General features: G+C 47.7%; 1 protein-coding gene across 1 annotated transcript in view; it reads left to right on the top strand.

Annotated features, from left to right (window-relative positions):
* Positions 1 to 17,798, top strand: part of VWA5B1 (von Willebrand factor A domain containing 5B1) — a 50,026-nt gene that overhangs the window by 19,564 nt on the left and 12,664 nt on the right. Inside the window, exons 9-16 of the mRNA XM_040229465.1 lie at positions 1,705 to 1,907; positions 2,842 to 2,956; positions 4,396 to 4,581; positions 6,804 to 6,987; positions 7,974 to 8,164; positions 12,606 to 12,807; positions 13,240 to 13,554; positions 15,885 to 16,022. Of these exons, the coding sequence (XP_040085399.1) occupies positions 1,705 to 1,907; positions 2,842 to 2,956; positions 4,396 to 4,581; positions 6,804 to 6,987; positions 7,974 to 8,164; positions 12,606 to 12,807; positions 13,240 to 13,554; positions 15,885 to 16,022 (1,534 nt within the window). The remainder of the gene's footprint in view (positions 1 to 1,704; positions 1,908 to 2,841; positions 2,957 to 4,395; positions 4,582 to 6,803; positions 6,988 to 7,973; positions 8,165 to 12,605; positions 12,808 to 13,239; positions 13,555 to 15,884; positions 16,023 to 17,798) is intronic.

A 17,798-nucleotide genomic window follows, 5' to 3' on the forward strand; every position in this document is an offset into this window, starting at 1 on the left:
ACGTGCTAACTTACAGCTGCCCTTTCTTTGTTCCTCTTTAAAAATGTAAACATCCCTGGAAAAGGTAGCACATCAGATCCTGATTGCTCAGCACAGAGGAGCTTTCCTTTTCTGATGAGTGAGGCAGGAGATGTGGCGGAAAGACCAGTAGTCTAGAAATCTTACGATATCTCAAGATTTCCAAACCACAAGGCACAGTTTAGAACAAGAAGACCTTGGCCCCAGCAGGATGTTCAGAACGGGAACATCCTAGGGGATTCCCTCGTGGCCTAGTGGTTAGGATTCTGGGTTTTCAGTGCTGTGGCCCAGGTCCCATCCCTGGTTGGAGAACTGAGATCCCACAAGCTGTGCAGCAAGGCCAAAAAGAAAGGGGGGGTTGCATCCCTATATAGGGCTAGACACAGGGAAGAGGGAACGGAAGGATGGAGGGATGGATGGAAGAAGGGGAAAAGGAAGGAAGAAATGAAGGGAAGGAGGGAGAGAGAAAGAGGGGAGAAGGTGTAGGAAACGAGAAAAGAGGGACATAGGAACCCCTTTTCAATTAAAAATAACTTCTTTATGGGTTTCTTCAATACAGAAATAATATACATTGATTGTCCCATGATTTTTAAATCTAGATAGTTGAAAAGAAAGATTTTTAAATCTCCCATCATTAGTCAGAAAAAAAGAGAAGAAAAAAAAAACACTATTAAGAGCTTAGTATAAATCCCTTCTTGTTCTAAGCATTTGCACACATTTTCAATAAAGATAGGATTAGCCCTTCCACACTGTCTGTATAACCTATTTTTCTAACAGAACAGCCTATCCTGAGCCTATGTCCAGGCCAGTAAGTATTAATCTGCAACATAATTTCAGTAGTTGCCTAGTATCTCACTACACAGATAGACTGTGACTTATTTAACTAAACCCCTACAGCTGAGCATTTAAGTTGTCCCCATTTTTTTCTATTTAGTTATCTTTGCAGCAAAGGCCTTGCATCCATCCTTAATGATTCCCTTGGAATAAATTTCTAGTCTTGCTGGTTCAAAGGGTACATATACATTCGAGGACTTTTGATATATTCCATCACTCCAAGTGTGCATGTTAGAAGAGCTTCTTCCTGAGTCAGGATCAGGAGGGCATATGACATCCAGCAGGAATGTGTCCTTGCTCAGTGGCATCCATCCAATGCCAGGAACCCTTGGCCAACTGGGTCTCACAGTACTGGTCCACAAGGGTGGAGATCTGAAGCCCAGATGACAGAAATGGTTTCCTCAAAGGATCCTAGGAATTTAGTGCCACCAGTCAAGCCAGGACTTGAGTCTTAAGATTTCTAGACTACTGGTCTTTCCACCATACCTCCTGCCTACTCATCAGAAAAGAAAACCTCCTCTGTGCTGAGCAATCAGGATCTGATGTGCTACCTTTTCCAGGGATGTTTACATTTTTAAAGAGGAAAAAAGAAAGGGCAACAGCGAGTTAATACATCGTGAGTGGTGGCATCTGGGACACTGGTAGATGGTGTTATTAGGCAGCTCACACCAGAAAACGACCACCTGTTCTTCCTGCATGTGGGGCAGAGATGAAACCGGGAAGAGGCGTCAACTCCAGTGAGGCTGAACTAAAATTCAGGGCAACAAAGGACTCATCTTCCAAGTGCTGGGCGTCTCCATGCCATATGACAGCCCTGGGGACGACCTCCCTGCCCTTGACCTTTCTCTGTAGGAGAACTTGGCCATGGCCTGTGATAGCATCCAGAAAATGCGAGCTGACATGGGTGGCACCAACATCCTCTCCCCACTCAAGTGGGTCATCCGGCAGCCAGTGCTCCGAGGCTGCCCGAGGCTTCTCTTCCTGATCACAGACGGCGCCGTCAACAACACCGGGAAGGTGCTGGAGCTGGTGCGAAACCACGCCTTCTCCACCAGGTGGGCACAGGCTGAAGGTCTAGGGCTCAGGTTTTCTGGGCTGCCCTGGGCTGGGGATGCCAGACCTGGGGTAATGTGGAAAATGCCAGAAGGAAAGGCAAGGACCCACAATTCCTCCAGTGCTTTGCTTCCAGGGTTGTGTCCAGTCCAGTTCAGTTCAGTCGCTCAGTCGTGTCCAACTCTTTGTGACCCCATGGACTGCAGCACGCCAGGCCTCCCTGTCCATCACCATCTCCCAGACTTTATTCAAACTCATGTTCACTGAGTCTGTGACGCCATCCAACCATCTCATCCTGTGTCATCCCCTTCTCCTCCCACCTTCAATCTTTCCCAGCATCAGGGTCTTTTCAAATGAATCAGCTGTTCACATCAGGTGACCAAAGTACTGGAGTTTCAGCTTCAACATCAGTCCTTCCAATGACTATTCAGGACTGATTTCATTTAGGATGGACTGGTTGGATCTCCTTGCAGTCCAAGGAACTCTCAAGAGTCTTCTGCAACACCACAGCTCAAAAGCATCAATTCTTCAGTGCTCAGCTTTCTTTATGGTCCAGCTCTCACATCCATACATGACCACTGGAAAAACCTCAGCCTTGACTAGATGGACCTTTGTTGGTGGTGTGGCTAACTTCAAAGTTTGCCTTTTCCCCACAACAGTTCAGGAAGGATAAGATGCTCACGACCTTGCATCCAGGTCTCGAAGAGCAGCCTCAGCAGAGGAAGCCTTTCCTGCTTTGGCTCTGCACTGGAGTGGGAGGTGATGGGTTGCCCATGTGTGAATGAGTGTCCATGGATGCCCTTCTTCCTTCTCCCTCACCCTCTGCCTGAAGCCAGGGCCAGCTCAGAGATAGCTCATGATCTGCCCCTTTCCTATCAGGGGACAAAATGGCAGAGAAGGTGGGAAGTACCAGTCTCTTTCCTCCCCATCTCCCAGGTGCTATAGCTTTGGAATTGGACCCAACGTCTGCCACAGACTGGTGAAAGGGTTGGCAACTGTGTCCAAAGGCAGTGCTGAGTTCCTGGAGGAGGGGGAGCGGCTGCAACCCAAGGTAGGCAGAAGGACCTCAGTCTTTTCTGGTGTTGGAACCTCAGAAGCCCAGACGGGCCACACAGAAACTCAGTGGTGGAACTGGGATTTCACCCCAAATCTGAGCTCTCCACTAGGCCACATTGCACCTCAGGGAGAATCACAGGTGGAGGCACAGAGTGGGCAATTTCTGGAGTTAGTGCAGGACACTGGATGCCCTGTCTCCATCCTCTGGGTCATATGTTTCATTCATCCTGGGTGGGTAGGATTGGGGCTGCCAAAGGAATCACTGCCTCTTGGATATGAGTTGTGTCTGGGGTCCTTTCTGGACATGTTCCTGATGATGATAAATGATGACTAAGAAGAATCTAAAGGGCCCAGAAGAAATCAAGGCAATTAGTCTTCTCTCCATGTCCTGTATAATTGGCACAAGTAATCCAGCCCTTAGAGAGTCTCTGTGTTGGTCCATATCCTCCAGGGACAAGAAACAAGAAAGCTGAAGAGCAAGAGGTTTCTTGAGGGATTAAAATCTGTGGAAGGGAAGAGGAAACAGGGAGGAAAACTCTTTAGTCCATGCAGATGCGGTGCTTGTGAAAGGGAAGGAGGGAAACAGAATTGAGCAGGGAGAGCCTCAGATGTCAGTGCAGGTCTGGCAAGGTCTTAACCAACCCACCAGGGATCTCTGGAGCAAGAGTTGCCCATTAGATCATCTGTGTTGATGGAAAGGCCAGGCACTGCTCATTTGCTGCCTGGCAGCTTCCAGGGAGTGGTGTGGTCTTGGTTTGAAATCTGAGGCATTGCACATGGAGACTGCCATCTAACTGCATTCCTTGCAGCAAAAGAGCACAGTCTGTCTCAAAGGGAAAATTGAAAGTGCATCTCTATGGCTGCCATACTCCCCAGATCATTTTTTTCTCTACCTTTGTAGTACATTTGAGGAAATCACTCTAGGGGATGCTAAGCCACTAAGTGCTAAACTAGCTGTCATTTATTGAACACCTGTCTTGTGGCACATACTTGGAATGCAGTATCCCAGGTAGTCGTCTCAACTACACTGAGAGTGGAGAATTACCAGCTCCCTTTAACAGAAAGGGACCGAGGAAGGTCTGTGGCCCAGGAAGACAAATTGACTTGCTCAAAATCACTGTTCGGTCTGTGTTTTGACACAACTTGCTGTATGCCCCTGGCTCATCGTAATCCTACTTTGAGTCTTGGGTTTTTCTCACTTATAAAATGCTAAGCTTAGAGGTGACAGCAAAGATCTGCTCCAGCTCTGACATTCTAGGAGCCTAAGAAGCTCAGATGCACGTTCACTGCTGAACAGGCCGCCCCAAGGTGTCTTGTCAATTCCTCTCTGCTACTCCTCCTCATGCTCACACTCACATGGTCTTCATGCTCCTCATGGGTGCATATCCCCACTCACACATCCCCCCCAACCTGTGTTCTGACCTTGCCCAACAGATGGTCAAATCCCTGAAGAAGGCTATGGCCCCGGTCCTGAGTGATGTGACCGTGGAGTGGGTCTTCCCTGAGACCACCGAGGTCCTGATCTCACCTGTCAGCACCAGCTCCCTCTTCCCCGGAGAACGGCTGGTGGGGTATGGCATTGTCTGTGATGCCTCTTTATACATCTCCAATCCTAGAACTGTAAGTATTTTAGAAATTCCAAGAGTCGGTGGGGGTCCAGAACCCTGCCCACAAGGCCATCCTTGGCTGGAAAGACTGTTTATTTGTGGCAGCCAGGGGGGCAGACTGCTGTGGGGTATAGTTGTTAGGCCATAGGCATTCAGTCAAGTGGTGACACTGCTTGGATAGATGCTACGATTTCAGTCTGCGGTTCTCTAGGCCCCCTGCAGCTGAAGAACTTGGGCAACATGTTTAAAATGTAGAGCCCTTGCTCCAACCCAGGTCTATTGAATAACACTTAGCAGCTAAGGCCCAAGAACATGCATTTTACATAATTGACCCAAAGTAGGCTATGGGTATATTTGATGAACAATTCAGTTCATAACAGCACTCCTGTTTCCTTCCCCTAAATACTCTAATCCAGCCATATGTCCTTAGAAGAATTTGTGTTTTATTTCTTAACATGGGTAATTCTGTTGAATGTGGTGGCAGAAGTGGGATAAATGTGAGGAGCTTCTCAAAGGGAAGTGAAATCCTAAATGCTAAAATGTAGAAGATTGCCCGAGAAGCTATTTTCTCACTTAGCTTCCCTCTTTACTCTTTAGTAAGTCTCTCAACTCCCCTTGTAAAGGATTTGTCATCTTATTTTCTTTTTAAACCAGAGTCACAAACTCAATGCCCAGAGGGACTGGGAAGGTATAAAATGAATGTAATGAACTTGTTATAAAAATTGAAGGGGAAAATATCATGAAGGATAGCAGACATTCCTGACAGAGAGGAAATGAGTGGTGGGGAGGAATATAGCAAACCCCATGGACTGCAGCACACCAGACTTCCCTGTCCATCACCAACTCCTGGAGTCCACCAAAACCCATGTCCATCGAGTCAGTGATGCCATCCAACCATCTCATCCTCTGTCGTCCCCTTCTCCTCCTGCCCTCAATCTTTCCCAGCATCAGGGTCTTTTCAAATGAGTCAGCTCTTCACATTAGGTGGACAAAGTATTGGAGTTGCATCTTCAAAATCAGTCTTAGCAATGAACACCCAGAACTGATCTCCTTTAGGATGGACTGGTTGGATCTCCTTGCAGTCCAAGGGACTCTCAAGAGTCTTCTCCAACACCACAGCTCAAAAGCATCAATTCACACATCCTGTCTAAATTGTCAGCCCCTACTCAGGTCTAACAAAGGGTTGCCATGGAAGAATGTAGGCTTTGTGTTAAATGCATTTCTAATCTTTCAAGCAAAGTTAGGATTTTATTTGACATTTTCAGATGTTATAAAGATATGGAATCTCTTAAGAACCATGGTCAGTAATGGTAAGTGTATTCTGGAAAGTGGGGTCTTCAACTGCAGAGAAAACACACTGAACCAAACGCTGGTCAAGACTTTGCACAGACTAGGCCCTTCTTGGAGGTCTGGGAGGTAGTAGGTCATCCACAGACTACCACTACTAGCAGGGATTATCAAATCCATTCTTTTATCCTTACGCAAGAGACTAGCAATGCTTTCTCCTCCTACTAGAAGAGTTGTTGGTACAGTGTGATCATGACTTCCCCTCCTGAAAGGCAATCTAGAAATAACGAATAAAATTAGACATATATAACTATTCAACCCAGCAAAGCCTCCTAAGAGTCAAATACATAGAAACAACAGTGATATAATAGATTTATGGCCAAGAATTTATTGTAGTATTTTTTATGGTGGCAAAAAAATACATGGCCACAAAGCAAATACTTCATAATAAGGGGTGGTACAGTATCGTACAGTCAAATGTGAGTAGTTGATATGAAAGATTTCCAAAATGTTTTAAGCATGAAATTCAAGGTACTGACAAAATGTAAGTAATATGGTCCAGATTTTGTAATACAAGGTGGCCACAAAATCCTTTATATTTTTTATAGTTTATATCACGGGGAATGGAATGAGGGCAACAGGTAGTTCATGCTATTGTTTTTGTTTATCTATTTGGAGACAGCAGTAGCATCTAGAATTACATTTTTAACTTAACAAAGAATATAATTGTAAATATTAACAGCATAAGTGATATGAAAAGCCATTTCCATTCATCACCCCTTAAACAGCAGTCTGCCTAAATTCCCCGAGCAAGCAAAACCATTGCCTATTAGTTTGGTTCTTCAAATTGGAGCCTCCACCGTCTCCTCTCACACCGCGTGCTGCCCTTGGATGTCCTTCTTGACACCTAGCCTCACTCTAAGTCCTCTCTTCTCTCCCTGCCTCCAGGACAAGAGAAGACGATACAGCATGCTGCACTCCCAGGAGTCCGGCAGCTCTGTCTTCTACCACTCACAGGATGAGGAGCCCAACCCAGACAGCAGGGACTGTGTCAGGAGCATGGGGGCGCCGTTCAACCTGAGACAGGCCAAAGACACCCAGCCGTCCAGCGGAGACGCCGCCCCCAATCCTGGTTAGTTGGCTACTGTTTGTACTTCACGCCCTTCTCCAGGGAAGCCATGATTGCTACATTTTTACTGAGTACCTACTATGTGCTAAGTACTTATTAACAATCTCAGTGAATGGGTTAGCAGCTGCAGAGGTGGGTTACTATTAGATCAGCTTTACAAATGAGGAAACTGAGACTTGGAGAATTTTAGCAACTCAGCTAACTAAGCCCATGGAACTCAAAAGAGGTAGAGTACAGATAGTCTATATCCATCTTCCTCCAAAACTTCTTTATGGCATTAGTTTCCATTCATAGGGTATTTACTGATCACCTACTAAGGCTAGGTCCTGAGCACAGAATGGGAAGCAAAGATGGCTCAAACGTGGCACCTGTCCCTCAGAAGCCTTCCGACTTTGAGAAAGACACAATTGTCCTTAATTCTGTTAGAAAGCAGAGTGACAAGGACCATAGGAAAGTTTAACAAACAGTAGGAATCCCAGGGAAAGGAACATCCGGCAGAGGATATTAGCAAGGACATAAGAAGGGCACCAGTTCTTAGAAGTGGGGAGAGGAGATTCCAGGCAGCAGGCCCTGCCTGAGCTAAGACGTCCAGGTGTAGTACCTAGAGACCACACACACGGCCGGTATGTTTGGAGCTCAGATGCCTGGAAAAGGAGTAGAGAGAGTGGCTGGGCAGATAGATTAGAGCTAGGTTGGGCAAGGCTTTGGATGCCAGGTGAACTGAGACACCCGCACACGTTTCAGTAGGTAAGTGAACATGAAAGTCACTCAGACGTGTCCCACTCTGCGACCCCATTGACTATACAGTCTGTAGAATTCTCTAGGCCAGAATACTGGAGGGGTAGCCTTTCCCTTCTCCAGGAGATCTTGCCAACCCAAAAGGTAAGCAGTGGAAACCTCAAGAAGTATCCAAGCAGACAAGGGGTCTATAAGCCCCTCTCTCTTTCTCCACCCTGATGGCTTGCTGCTCTGTCACCACTCCTGCCCAGGTCTAGACCTCTCCCAGCGACGGCGGGCATATAGCACCAACCAGATCACCAACCATAAGCCCACCCCAAGGACCCTCACAGCCAGTGACCCCACAACGGCTACCAGGAGATACCCACTGCGGAAAACCAAGCTGCAGGACCTCACCAACCAGACCAGCCTGGATGCTCCATGGTGGCAGATTGACTTGCAGGTACCCTCGCAGGGAATTTTGGAGTTAGGGGTCGCCATAGATGGGAGGAGCTGTGTCTCCTGCTTCAGTCGGAAGGATGGAGCTTGACTGCAATTTACACTGACATGAGTCAGTTCCTCCTGTTTCCAAATCTTTGCCTACCTGACCTCCAACTGACACCTTCCTAATAATGATACCCACTGGTCAATGACATCACATATTCTCTTCTCATAGAACTTCCAGTTGTCAAACAGCACCGCATTTGCACCCTCATTTGATTTTACAGTACCCCTTGGAAAGGAGGGAGTGTAGGAGCTAGCCACCCCCACTCTGTACAGGTGTGGAAAGTGAGGGTCACAGAAGTAAAGTCACTCACCCAGGGTCACTCAGCCAGTCAGGGGATTGCAACCCAGGACCTTTTGCCTGCAAAGCCCTTGCTTTCCCCTCTTCGTGCCTTTCTGCACCTTCTGAAAACCTCAAGGGTTATGCATTCATCCAGGGCGGAGAGCATCTCAGAGTCAGAGGCACAGCAGGACCAGTTATCCAGTGTCCAGCTCGACTAGGGTTTCTCAGACCCCACACTATTGAAGCGGTAACTCTCGGTTGTGGGGCTGTCCTATGTACTGTAGAATGTCAGGCAGCTTCCTTGGCCTCTATCCACTGGTTGCCAGTAACACTACCATCCCCAGTTGGGACAACCAAACATGTCTGCAGACAGTGCCAACTGTCCCCAGGGCAGGGCAGCAAAATCACCAGGTTTGAGAAACACCGTGGTAACCCGAATGGATGTTTGCTATGATCTGTATGCCTTAGCCCATTTTCTTACAAATGGGCTTTGCATAGCATTGTCATTGTGAGTCTGTGGTTCCATAAAAGTAGACTTTCATCCTCCCATTCCCCCCAATAACCCCATCCCTCCCCATCTGCACATATACATAAGCCCTCTGCGCTCCCCAGCGATGGAAACACTGCCACCTTGTCCCTGAAGGTGCTTCTCTGTGCTTAGCCAGAAACCGTTCGATGAGGTTAGAAGACACTGACTTTGGAGTCAGACAGCCTCTGCTCCTTAAGCACGTTGCTTAACCTCTCTGAGCCCCAACTTTTCATCTCTGCAAAGGAGAGACTAGCTTGTCAGACTCTTGGACCAAGAGTCAGAACAGATGTTTACTGGGAGCCAACCGTAGGTGGAAGACTCTCGCAGCATCTGCTGATAAGAGATAAAGTAGCTGGCGCTGCACCTGGCACACAGTAGGTGTCCTTTATTTTTTTTTTAGTTTCTTTTTTTAATGCATTTATTTTTAATTGAAGGGTAATTATTTGCAATATTGTGTTTGTTTCCCCCATGCATCAACATGAATCAGCCATAAGTAAACGTATGTCCCCTCCCTGCTGAATCTCTCTCCCACTTCTCAGCCCAGCCCAGCCCTCTAGTTTGTCATAGAGCACTGGTTTGAGCTCCCTGACTCACACAGCAAATTCCCCCTGGCTGTCTATTTTACATGCGGTAGTGAGTACGTTTCCAGGCTACTCTCTCCATTCGTCCTCCCGTCTCCTTCCCTGCCTGGGTCAACAAGTCTGTTCTCTACATCTGCGTTTCCATTGCTGCCCTGCAAATAAGTTCATCAGTACCATCTTTCTAGACTCCATAGATATACACTTGTTAATATGTAACATTTGTGTTTCTCTTTCTGACTTACTTCACTGTGTGTAATAGGCTCTAGGTTCATCCACCTCATTAGAACTGACTCAAATGTATTCCCTTTGTACAGCTGAGTAATATTCCATTGTGTATATGTAACACAGTTCTTTATCCATTCATCTGTCAACGGACACCTAGGTTGTTCCCATGTCCTAGCTATTGTAAATAGTGTTGCAGTGAAGGTTGGGGTACATGCATCTTTTTAAGTTATGGTTTTCTCAGGGTATATGCCCCATAGTGGGATTGTTGGGTGAAATGGTATCCTTTACGCACAGTTCTGTTTGGTGAGAGCTCTGGACAGTTTGGCTTCTCTCCTGCTCACTTCTGACCCATCTTTGTTTATTGCTCCTTATCCCCTTCTTGATTTCTTCCACAACGTGATAATCCCCAGTATACTTATGTGAATGCATATGTATGCACACACACACCCTCCCTGCAGCCTATGGATGGCTGAAGGGCACTGAGTCCTAGACTAAGTTGTTGCTGTGGAACCTGTAGCGGTCTCTATTTTTCAGTGTGGTGGTGATCATGGAGCAGGAGTGAGGGGGATCCCAGTCTCTGATGGGGATAAAGGGGTTCAGGACATCCTGGGACTCAGTAGCCTTGTCCGGGTACCAGTTCCCACTGAGGCCATCCTAAGAGGGGACAGTCTCTTTCGTCTCCCACACCCTTGTATCGTCTCCAGGACCTCAGGCCCAGAGGAAACAGGAAAGCCATCTCTGACCCCTGCCCCCAAGAAGCCCCCTCTACTGGGAAAGCACAGTCCTCTTTCCAATAAATATTTGATAGAGATGAGAAAGACTCTGTGGTTAACCATTAGTCTAAAAACTAAGGGGCAGTGTTTCTCTCTGTTATACCCAAGTGTCTTTGTTCCCCTACACCCTCCTCCTTCCAGGCAGGTGTACATGTTCCCAGAGGTACAACTTTTATTTTTAACATTCTTTAATTACAAAAGTAATACATACTTAGGGTTCTCAATTAAAAAAAAAAACCTCAAACAGTTCGGTTGAATATAAAGTCAAAGTACCCCTCTCTTGTGCCTTGTGCCCACTTGGTTTGGGGCATTTCCTTCCAGAAATACTACACACACTCAAAAACACACAAATGTAACACACATTTATGTTTTGAATAATCACATATACAAACTGGTCTCCAATTTACTTTTTAAACGTCTTTTTAATTCACTTCTTATATGCAGTAAAAATTACTCTGTTTTGTGAACATCTCTATGAGTTTTGACAAATACACGTAGTCATGTAACTCCCTCCACAATCAAAATATGGACCAGCTGAAATTCTTTAAAATATAAATTTTATCTTGGGTGTCTTCCTGTCTGGATACAGGTGTGGAAAAGCCCACCACTTCCATTTCAGTGTTGTATGACGCCCCACTGCGCAGATGCACCGGAACACATTGTGGCTTGCTAGGCGACTCAGCGGTGAAGAATGCCTGCAGTGCAGGAGGCTCAGGTGCCGTCCCTGGGTCAGAGAGATTTCCTGGAGGAGGAAACGGCAACCCACTCCAGTGTTCTTGCCTGGGAAATCTCACGGACAGAGGAGCCTGGTGGGCCACAGTCCACGGGGTCGCAAAAGAGTCCAGCGTGACTTAGCGACTAAACCACAACAGCCATGATGCATACACCATGCCCTATCAATGGCCTTTAGAAAGTTTCCAGATTCTCACTTTCTCAAACAGTCCCACAATAAATATGCAGTACATGCACATGGATATTTTCATCCTTGTGTGTTGCCACAGAATTAAATTCCTAAAAGTGGAATCGCTGGGTCAGAGGAGCTTGTGCATTTTCAATGCTGACAGATGGCACATTGCTAAATCGTTCTCCCACAGGAGTGCTTCAGCGCAGTGGCCCATCAACAGTCCATGAGAATTCCTGTCTCCTCCTTGGCAACAAGGGTGTCATCAAACATTTAAATATTTGCTAATCCATAAATGGAAAAATCATAACTTATTTCAATTTAGAGCAATGCTCCTGAGGCTGAGCGTGTTTTCACAGGCTTATATAATGCTTTTCTCATAAAAGCATTTTGTTGAAAATGATCTTTGTTATGCATGCTGCAAATATATTTCCCAGTTGACTTCTTGCCTTTTGAAGTGTTTTGTACTAGCATTGGAACGGATTAAATCCACAAAACAGAAGTCCAGAAATAAAACCAAATGTTCATGACAGCTTTGTCAGGATAGAGGCGGAGAACTGATAAACTGCAGGGATGAATGAACTGTCGTCAGTAAATGGTGATGACATTTGTACTATTCAGAAAGTGAAAGAAAAGGCTGTTTTCTATTTCCTTACACCAAAATAATTTTTGTGTGAATCAAAGATTTAAACAAAAACAGAATCACAAAAATTCTAGAATTTTTTTTTCCTATTCGGAAAGACTTTTTAGCATGACAAATGGGAAGAGATAAGGGGAAAGGTTGATAATTATAGCCACACACACAAAGTTTTAAACTTTACGGCCAAAAACAAAACCAAAAAAAAAAAGTGAGTTTAGAATATTATCCATGGTACATGATTTTCCCATGGCTTTCTGTGGTTTGGACTTTATCCACGACTTGGGATTATTTGTGCCGATGTTTCTCATGGGTAGTGGAGAGCAGGTCACGTGTTCTTGGGCGCTATGGGGGCAGTCCCCAGGGAGGAGCTGTGATGTGCCAGGGAAAGAGCTGTGGCTGGGGGCAGAGGGGAGGGGAGGGGCCCACCGCCAGGAGCTCAGCCTTCTCCTCTTCCTCTTGCATTCTTAGCCCTTGCTGAACGGTGGTCCGGACCTGAGCCAGGGTCCCAAACTCCGGGGTCCAGGGGCCCGCAGGCCCTCTCTGCTGCCCCAAGGCTGCCAGCCCTTCCTACCCTCCAACCAGGAGACCCAGCCCTGGAGCCCCGTGAAAGAGTTGGATCTTGGGTCCAATTTGAAGCCTGCCTCAGAGAGTCGCAGCCCTGGGGACCTGGGTAAGTGTCCACAGAGTCCAAGACCTGACTGGGGACAGGGAGGAATCCTAGGCTGGAGCCCATCCTGGGGGAGGCAGGGCGGTGTCTGCTATGGCCCATCCCTGCCAGGGACCTCACCAACCCCTCCTTCCCAATCAACCTGGGCTTTGGGCTACCTGCGAGGCTCCCAGACGTCCTCCCTGCAGAGAGCTCCCCACTCTCTGGCTCCCTCAGGTACTGACTTCCTGGGAGGGGGGGTCCGCCCTACTATTGGGGACAAGTCCCTGCTACTCCTGTTCTCCTAAGGAGCGTTGTGGGTTCCCTGGGGCGGGAGGAGCGAGGCGGGACTGTCCTTGCTTAGTGTCGGCATCCGGGGAGGTATGTAACGTCCCCTGGGAGTGGACCCTCAGTCCTGCAGCTCAGATCTCAGCCCTCTGGTTCCTCCGCCCGCAGAGCCGTCCCATCACCCCTCTGCCTTCGCGACGGAGACGTCCTCCGACTGGGAGCCCCTGGCCGAGTCTGAGGAGCGGGCCAGCCCCAGCAGGCCCGCCACCCCAGGCCCCGTGCTGGGTAAGGCCGTGGTCAAGGGCCTGCGGGACAGCCAGCATTTGCAGTGGGAAGTGAGCTTCGAGCTGGGGCCTCCCGGCCCCGAGAGGGGCGGCGCGCAAGAGCCCGACCTGTGGAGCGAGACCTTCCACCACCTGGCGGCGCGCGCCATCATCCGGGATTTCGAGCAGCTGGCGGAGCGAGAGGGTGAGATTGAGCAAGGTGAGCGCCGCGGGCCCGCCCCTCCGCGCGGCCCCGCCCCTCCGCGCGGCCCCGCCCCTCCGCGCGGCCCCGCCCCCTCATCACAGCCCTGCCCCCCGCGCGGCCCTGCCCCTCACAGAGGCCCCGCCCCTTCCGCTCAGCTCCGCCCCTCATCACGGAGGGGCCCTGCCCCTTGCCTCTCTCCCGCCCATCCTCGCGGCCCCGCCCTTCACCTCGTGCTTGATCTGCCCGGTGACCTGTACTCTCCTCCCTCCTGCCCCCCTGCTATGGGTCCCTCAATAACCTCAGATAGGCAGATGACACCACCCTTATGGCAGAAAGTGAAGAACTAAAGAGCCTCTTGATGAACGTGAAAGAGGAGAGTGAAAAGTTGGCTTAAAACTCAACATTCAGAAAACGAAGATCATGGCATCTGGTCCCATCACTTCATGGCAAATAGATGGGGAAACAGTGGAAACAGTAGCAGACTTTATTTTCTTGGGCTCCAAAATCACTGCAGATGGTGACTGCAGCCATGAAATTAAAAGACACTTGCTCCCTGAAAGAAAAGTTATGACCAACCTAGACAGCATATTGAAAAGCAGAGACATTACTTTGCCAACAAAGGTCCGTCTAGTCAAAGCTATGGAGAAGGAAATGGCAACTCACTCCAGTATTCTTGCCTGGAGAATCCCAGGGATGGAGGAGCCTGGTGGGCTGCCGTCTATGGGGTCACACAGAGTCAGACATGACTGAAGCGACTTAGCAGCAGCAGCAGCAGCAGTCAAAAGGTATGGTTTTTGGGTAGTCATGTATGGATGTGAGACTTGGACCATAAAGATAACTGAGCACCGAAGAATGGATGCTTTTGAACTGTGGTGTTGGAGAAGACTCTTGAGAGTCCCTTGGACTGCAAGGAGATCCAACCAGTCCATCCTAAGGGAAATCAGTCCTGAATATTCATTGGAAGGACTGATGCTGAAGCTGAAACGCCAATCCTTTGGCCACCTGATGTGAAGAACTGACTCATTTGAAAAGACCCTGATGCTGGGAAAGATTGAAGGCAGGAAGAGAAGGGGACAACAGAGGATGAGATGGTTGAATGGCACCACTGACTCTATGGACATGAGTTTGAGCAAACTCCAGGAGTGGGTGATGGACAGGGAGGCCTGGCGGGCTGCGGTCCATGGGGTCACAAAGAGTCAGACACGACTGAGTGACTGAACTGAACTGGACAGTAGGACTCTGGAGACACTACCATGAGGGCCACCCTATTCCACCTCCCTAGCTCCTCTGGGACCACACCTCTCCTCCCACAGAACCCTCTAGGCCTAATCGGTCTGCCCATCACCCTTCGAGGCCATTCATTGAGTATGGATCAGCTGGGGGTCAGGCTGAACAGCATAGTGACCACCGTCATCCCTATCCTTACTTATGAGTGCTTGACACAGACTAGCTGGGAGGCCGGCCGACATGAATCAAATAATTATACACACCATTAATTGAGTGCCTTTGTCCTAATGCTATTAAGAAGAAACAGGAATCCAAGCAATTGTATAACAAGGATGGTGGGGAGGCTCATTTACTCCAGGAACTGGGGCAAACTTTCAAGAAAGTGATTGCTGAGCTCTTGATGAAGCATATTTGGAGAACAGACATGGATATACATAGAGAATATTTCTATTGTTTGTTATCATTTATGCCTTATTTATATAATAATGCTACATGGTTTTTGTTTTATATTATTTGTAGTTTTGTATACGTTATTTTTTTTTCTTCCCATGAGCACTTTTCCTTATAGTTTACAGGACATTTGTCCATCATTCATGCCAAGAAGACTCCTCACCTATTCAGTAGGAAGAGTCTGGACTTTGGGTCAGGCCATCCTGTGTCCTGATCTCAGGTCCATTCCTAAGTTGCTGTGTGACCCTGTGTGCCCCACTCCCCCTTTCTGGTTTGTCTCTGAGGCGGATCTATGGTCCTCATGCAGCCAGGGGACCTGGGGAAAGATTCTCAGCACACAGCTGCAAAATAGAAAATACTGCCAACACAGAGATTTGGGTTTTTTTAATAACACTAAAGTTATTTAAGGAAAGTAACTGTCATTTTTATTAGCTATCTTACCTCTTTTACATTAAAATAGCCATATTTTATGAAATGATGGTGGAGGTTTTAATAATTTTGAGAGTTTATTTTTTTAATGGCCTTAATGGCAAGTCGGTAGGTAACCCCTTAATTGTAAGGCCTGATTGAACTCCAAAGATGGGACCACCGGCCTAGCCCTCCTTTTAGCCCCCTGTGAGGTAGGGCTTTCCAAGTCCGCACAGTGACCTCGGCCCCTCCCCCTGCAGGGTCCAGCCGCCGCTACCAGGTGAATGCCATGCACACCAGCAAGGCCTGCAACGTCATCAGCAAGTACACAGCCTTTGTGCCCGTGGACATAAACAAGAGCCGCTACCTGCCCACCGTGGTGGGATACCCCAACGCCGGTAAGGCAGATGCAGGGTCCTCCCAGTGGGCCGGAGGCAGGGGCTGGGGTGCAAAGGAGCCTAGACCAGTGGGAAGGGGTGCAGGGAAAGGCCTAGAAGTGAAAAAGCCCCAGGCAGAGAGGGTCTGACCACCAAGGCGTAGGGGGCTCACGAGCCCTCAGCCTACTGCTCTGCAGAGGGCTGCAAAACTATCCTGCTCTCTTTTTTCCTACTAAATGAATTTGACTTTATTGTCCTTTTTCCATTTGGTATGTGTCACTGTAGAAAATTCTAAAATATTGAAAAATGTGGATGGACCTCGAGGTGATAGTACTATGTGAAGTAAGCCAGACAAAGGCAAATATCATACGCTATCACTTATATGTAGAACCTACAAAAAATGATACATATGAACTTATTTTCAAAACAGAAACAGACCCACAGACAGAGAAAACAAACTTATGCTTATCAAAGAGGGAAGTGGGGGAAGGATAAATTAGGAGTTGGGGATGAACAGATACACACTACTGTATATAAAATAGGTGAGCAGTAAGGACCTACTGTATAGCATAGAGAAAGTGAAAGTGAGGTCGCACAGTCGTGTCCGACTCTTTGCGACCCCATGGACTGTAGCCTACCAGGCTCCTCCCTCCATGGGATTCTCCTGCCGAGAGTACTGGAGTGGGTTGCCATTTCCTTCTCCAGGGGAACTTCCCGACCCAGGGATTGAACCAGGGTCTCCCGCATTCCAGGCAGACACTTTAACCTCTGAGCTGCCGGGGAAGCCATAGGGAACTATACTCAATATTGCATAATAACCTAAATGCAGTAGGTAGAATATGTATAGCTGAATCACTTTGCTGTATATCCGAAACTAGCACAACATTGTAAATCAACTACACTTCAATGGAAAATAAACAAAAATAAAATATAGAAAGACATTAAGCACATGAAGGTGACTGGAACTGACAATCATCCCGAAATGAGTACTAATCACCCCCTTGGTGTGATCATCCTTCCAGGCTTCTATGAGTATCTATATGTAGAGCAATCAAAAGATAGATCATTTTGGGTGAATTGAATCATACCAATATGTGCTATATCTTACAAACTCTGGGTATGGGAAATATGTTTCCACTTTTCATTTTAGTAGTAACAGTTCCAGTGGTAAAGAAGCTGTTGGCTAATGCAGGAGATGCGGGAGACGTGGGTTCAATCCCTGGGTCAGGAAGATCCACCGACTCCAGTATTCTTGCCTGGAAAATTCCATGGACAGAGGAGCCTAGTGGGCTATAGTCCATGGGGTCACAAAGAGTCAGACATGACTAAGTACATGGCAGGGAGCAATCATCATAACAGCCAATTAGACAGTGTTCCAAAGCACTTTATATATATTAAATCATTTCGTCCTCAAATGGCTCTGCAGAGAGGATACCATTACCCTCATTTTACAGATGCGGAAGCAGAGGCAAAGGGGGTGAGTCACTTCCACAGTCACACAGCACAAAGGGCAGTCAGGCTTTAATTCACAGTGACCCGGCTTCAGAGTCTGCGCCTTCGGCTATCCCGCTCCACTGCCTCTTCAGGTGTATCTCAACCTATTTAACCAGCCCCAGGTTTGATCCCTGGGTCAGGAAGATCCCCTGGAGAAGGGAATGGCAACCCACTCCAGTATTCTGGCCTGGAGAATTCCCTGGACAGAGGAGCCTGGCGGGCTACCGTCCAGGGGGTCACAAAGAGTCAGACATGACTGAGCGACTAACGCTATTATTTTTAAACCTTCTGTTTGTTCCCCCT

The sequence above is a fragment of the Oryx dammah genome, unplaced genomic scaffold, assembly GCF_014754425.2.
Source record: "Oryx dammah isolate SB20612 unplaced genomic scaffold, SCBI_Odam_1.1 HiC_scaffold_27, whole genome shotgun sequence".
Classification (NCBI taxonomy): Eukaryota; Metazoa; Chordata; class Mammalia; order Artiodactyla; family Bovidae; genus Oryx; species Oryx dammah.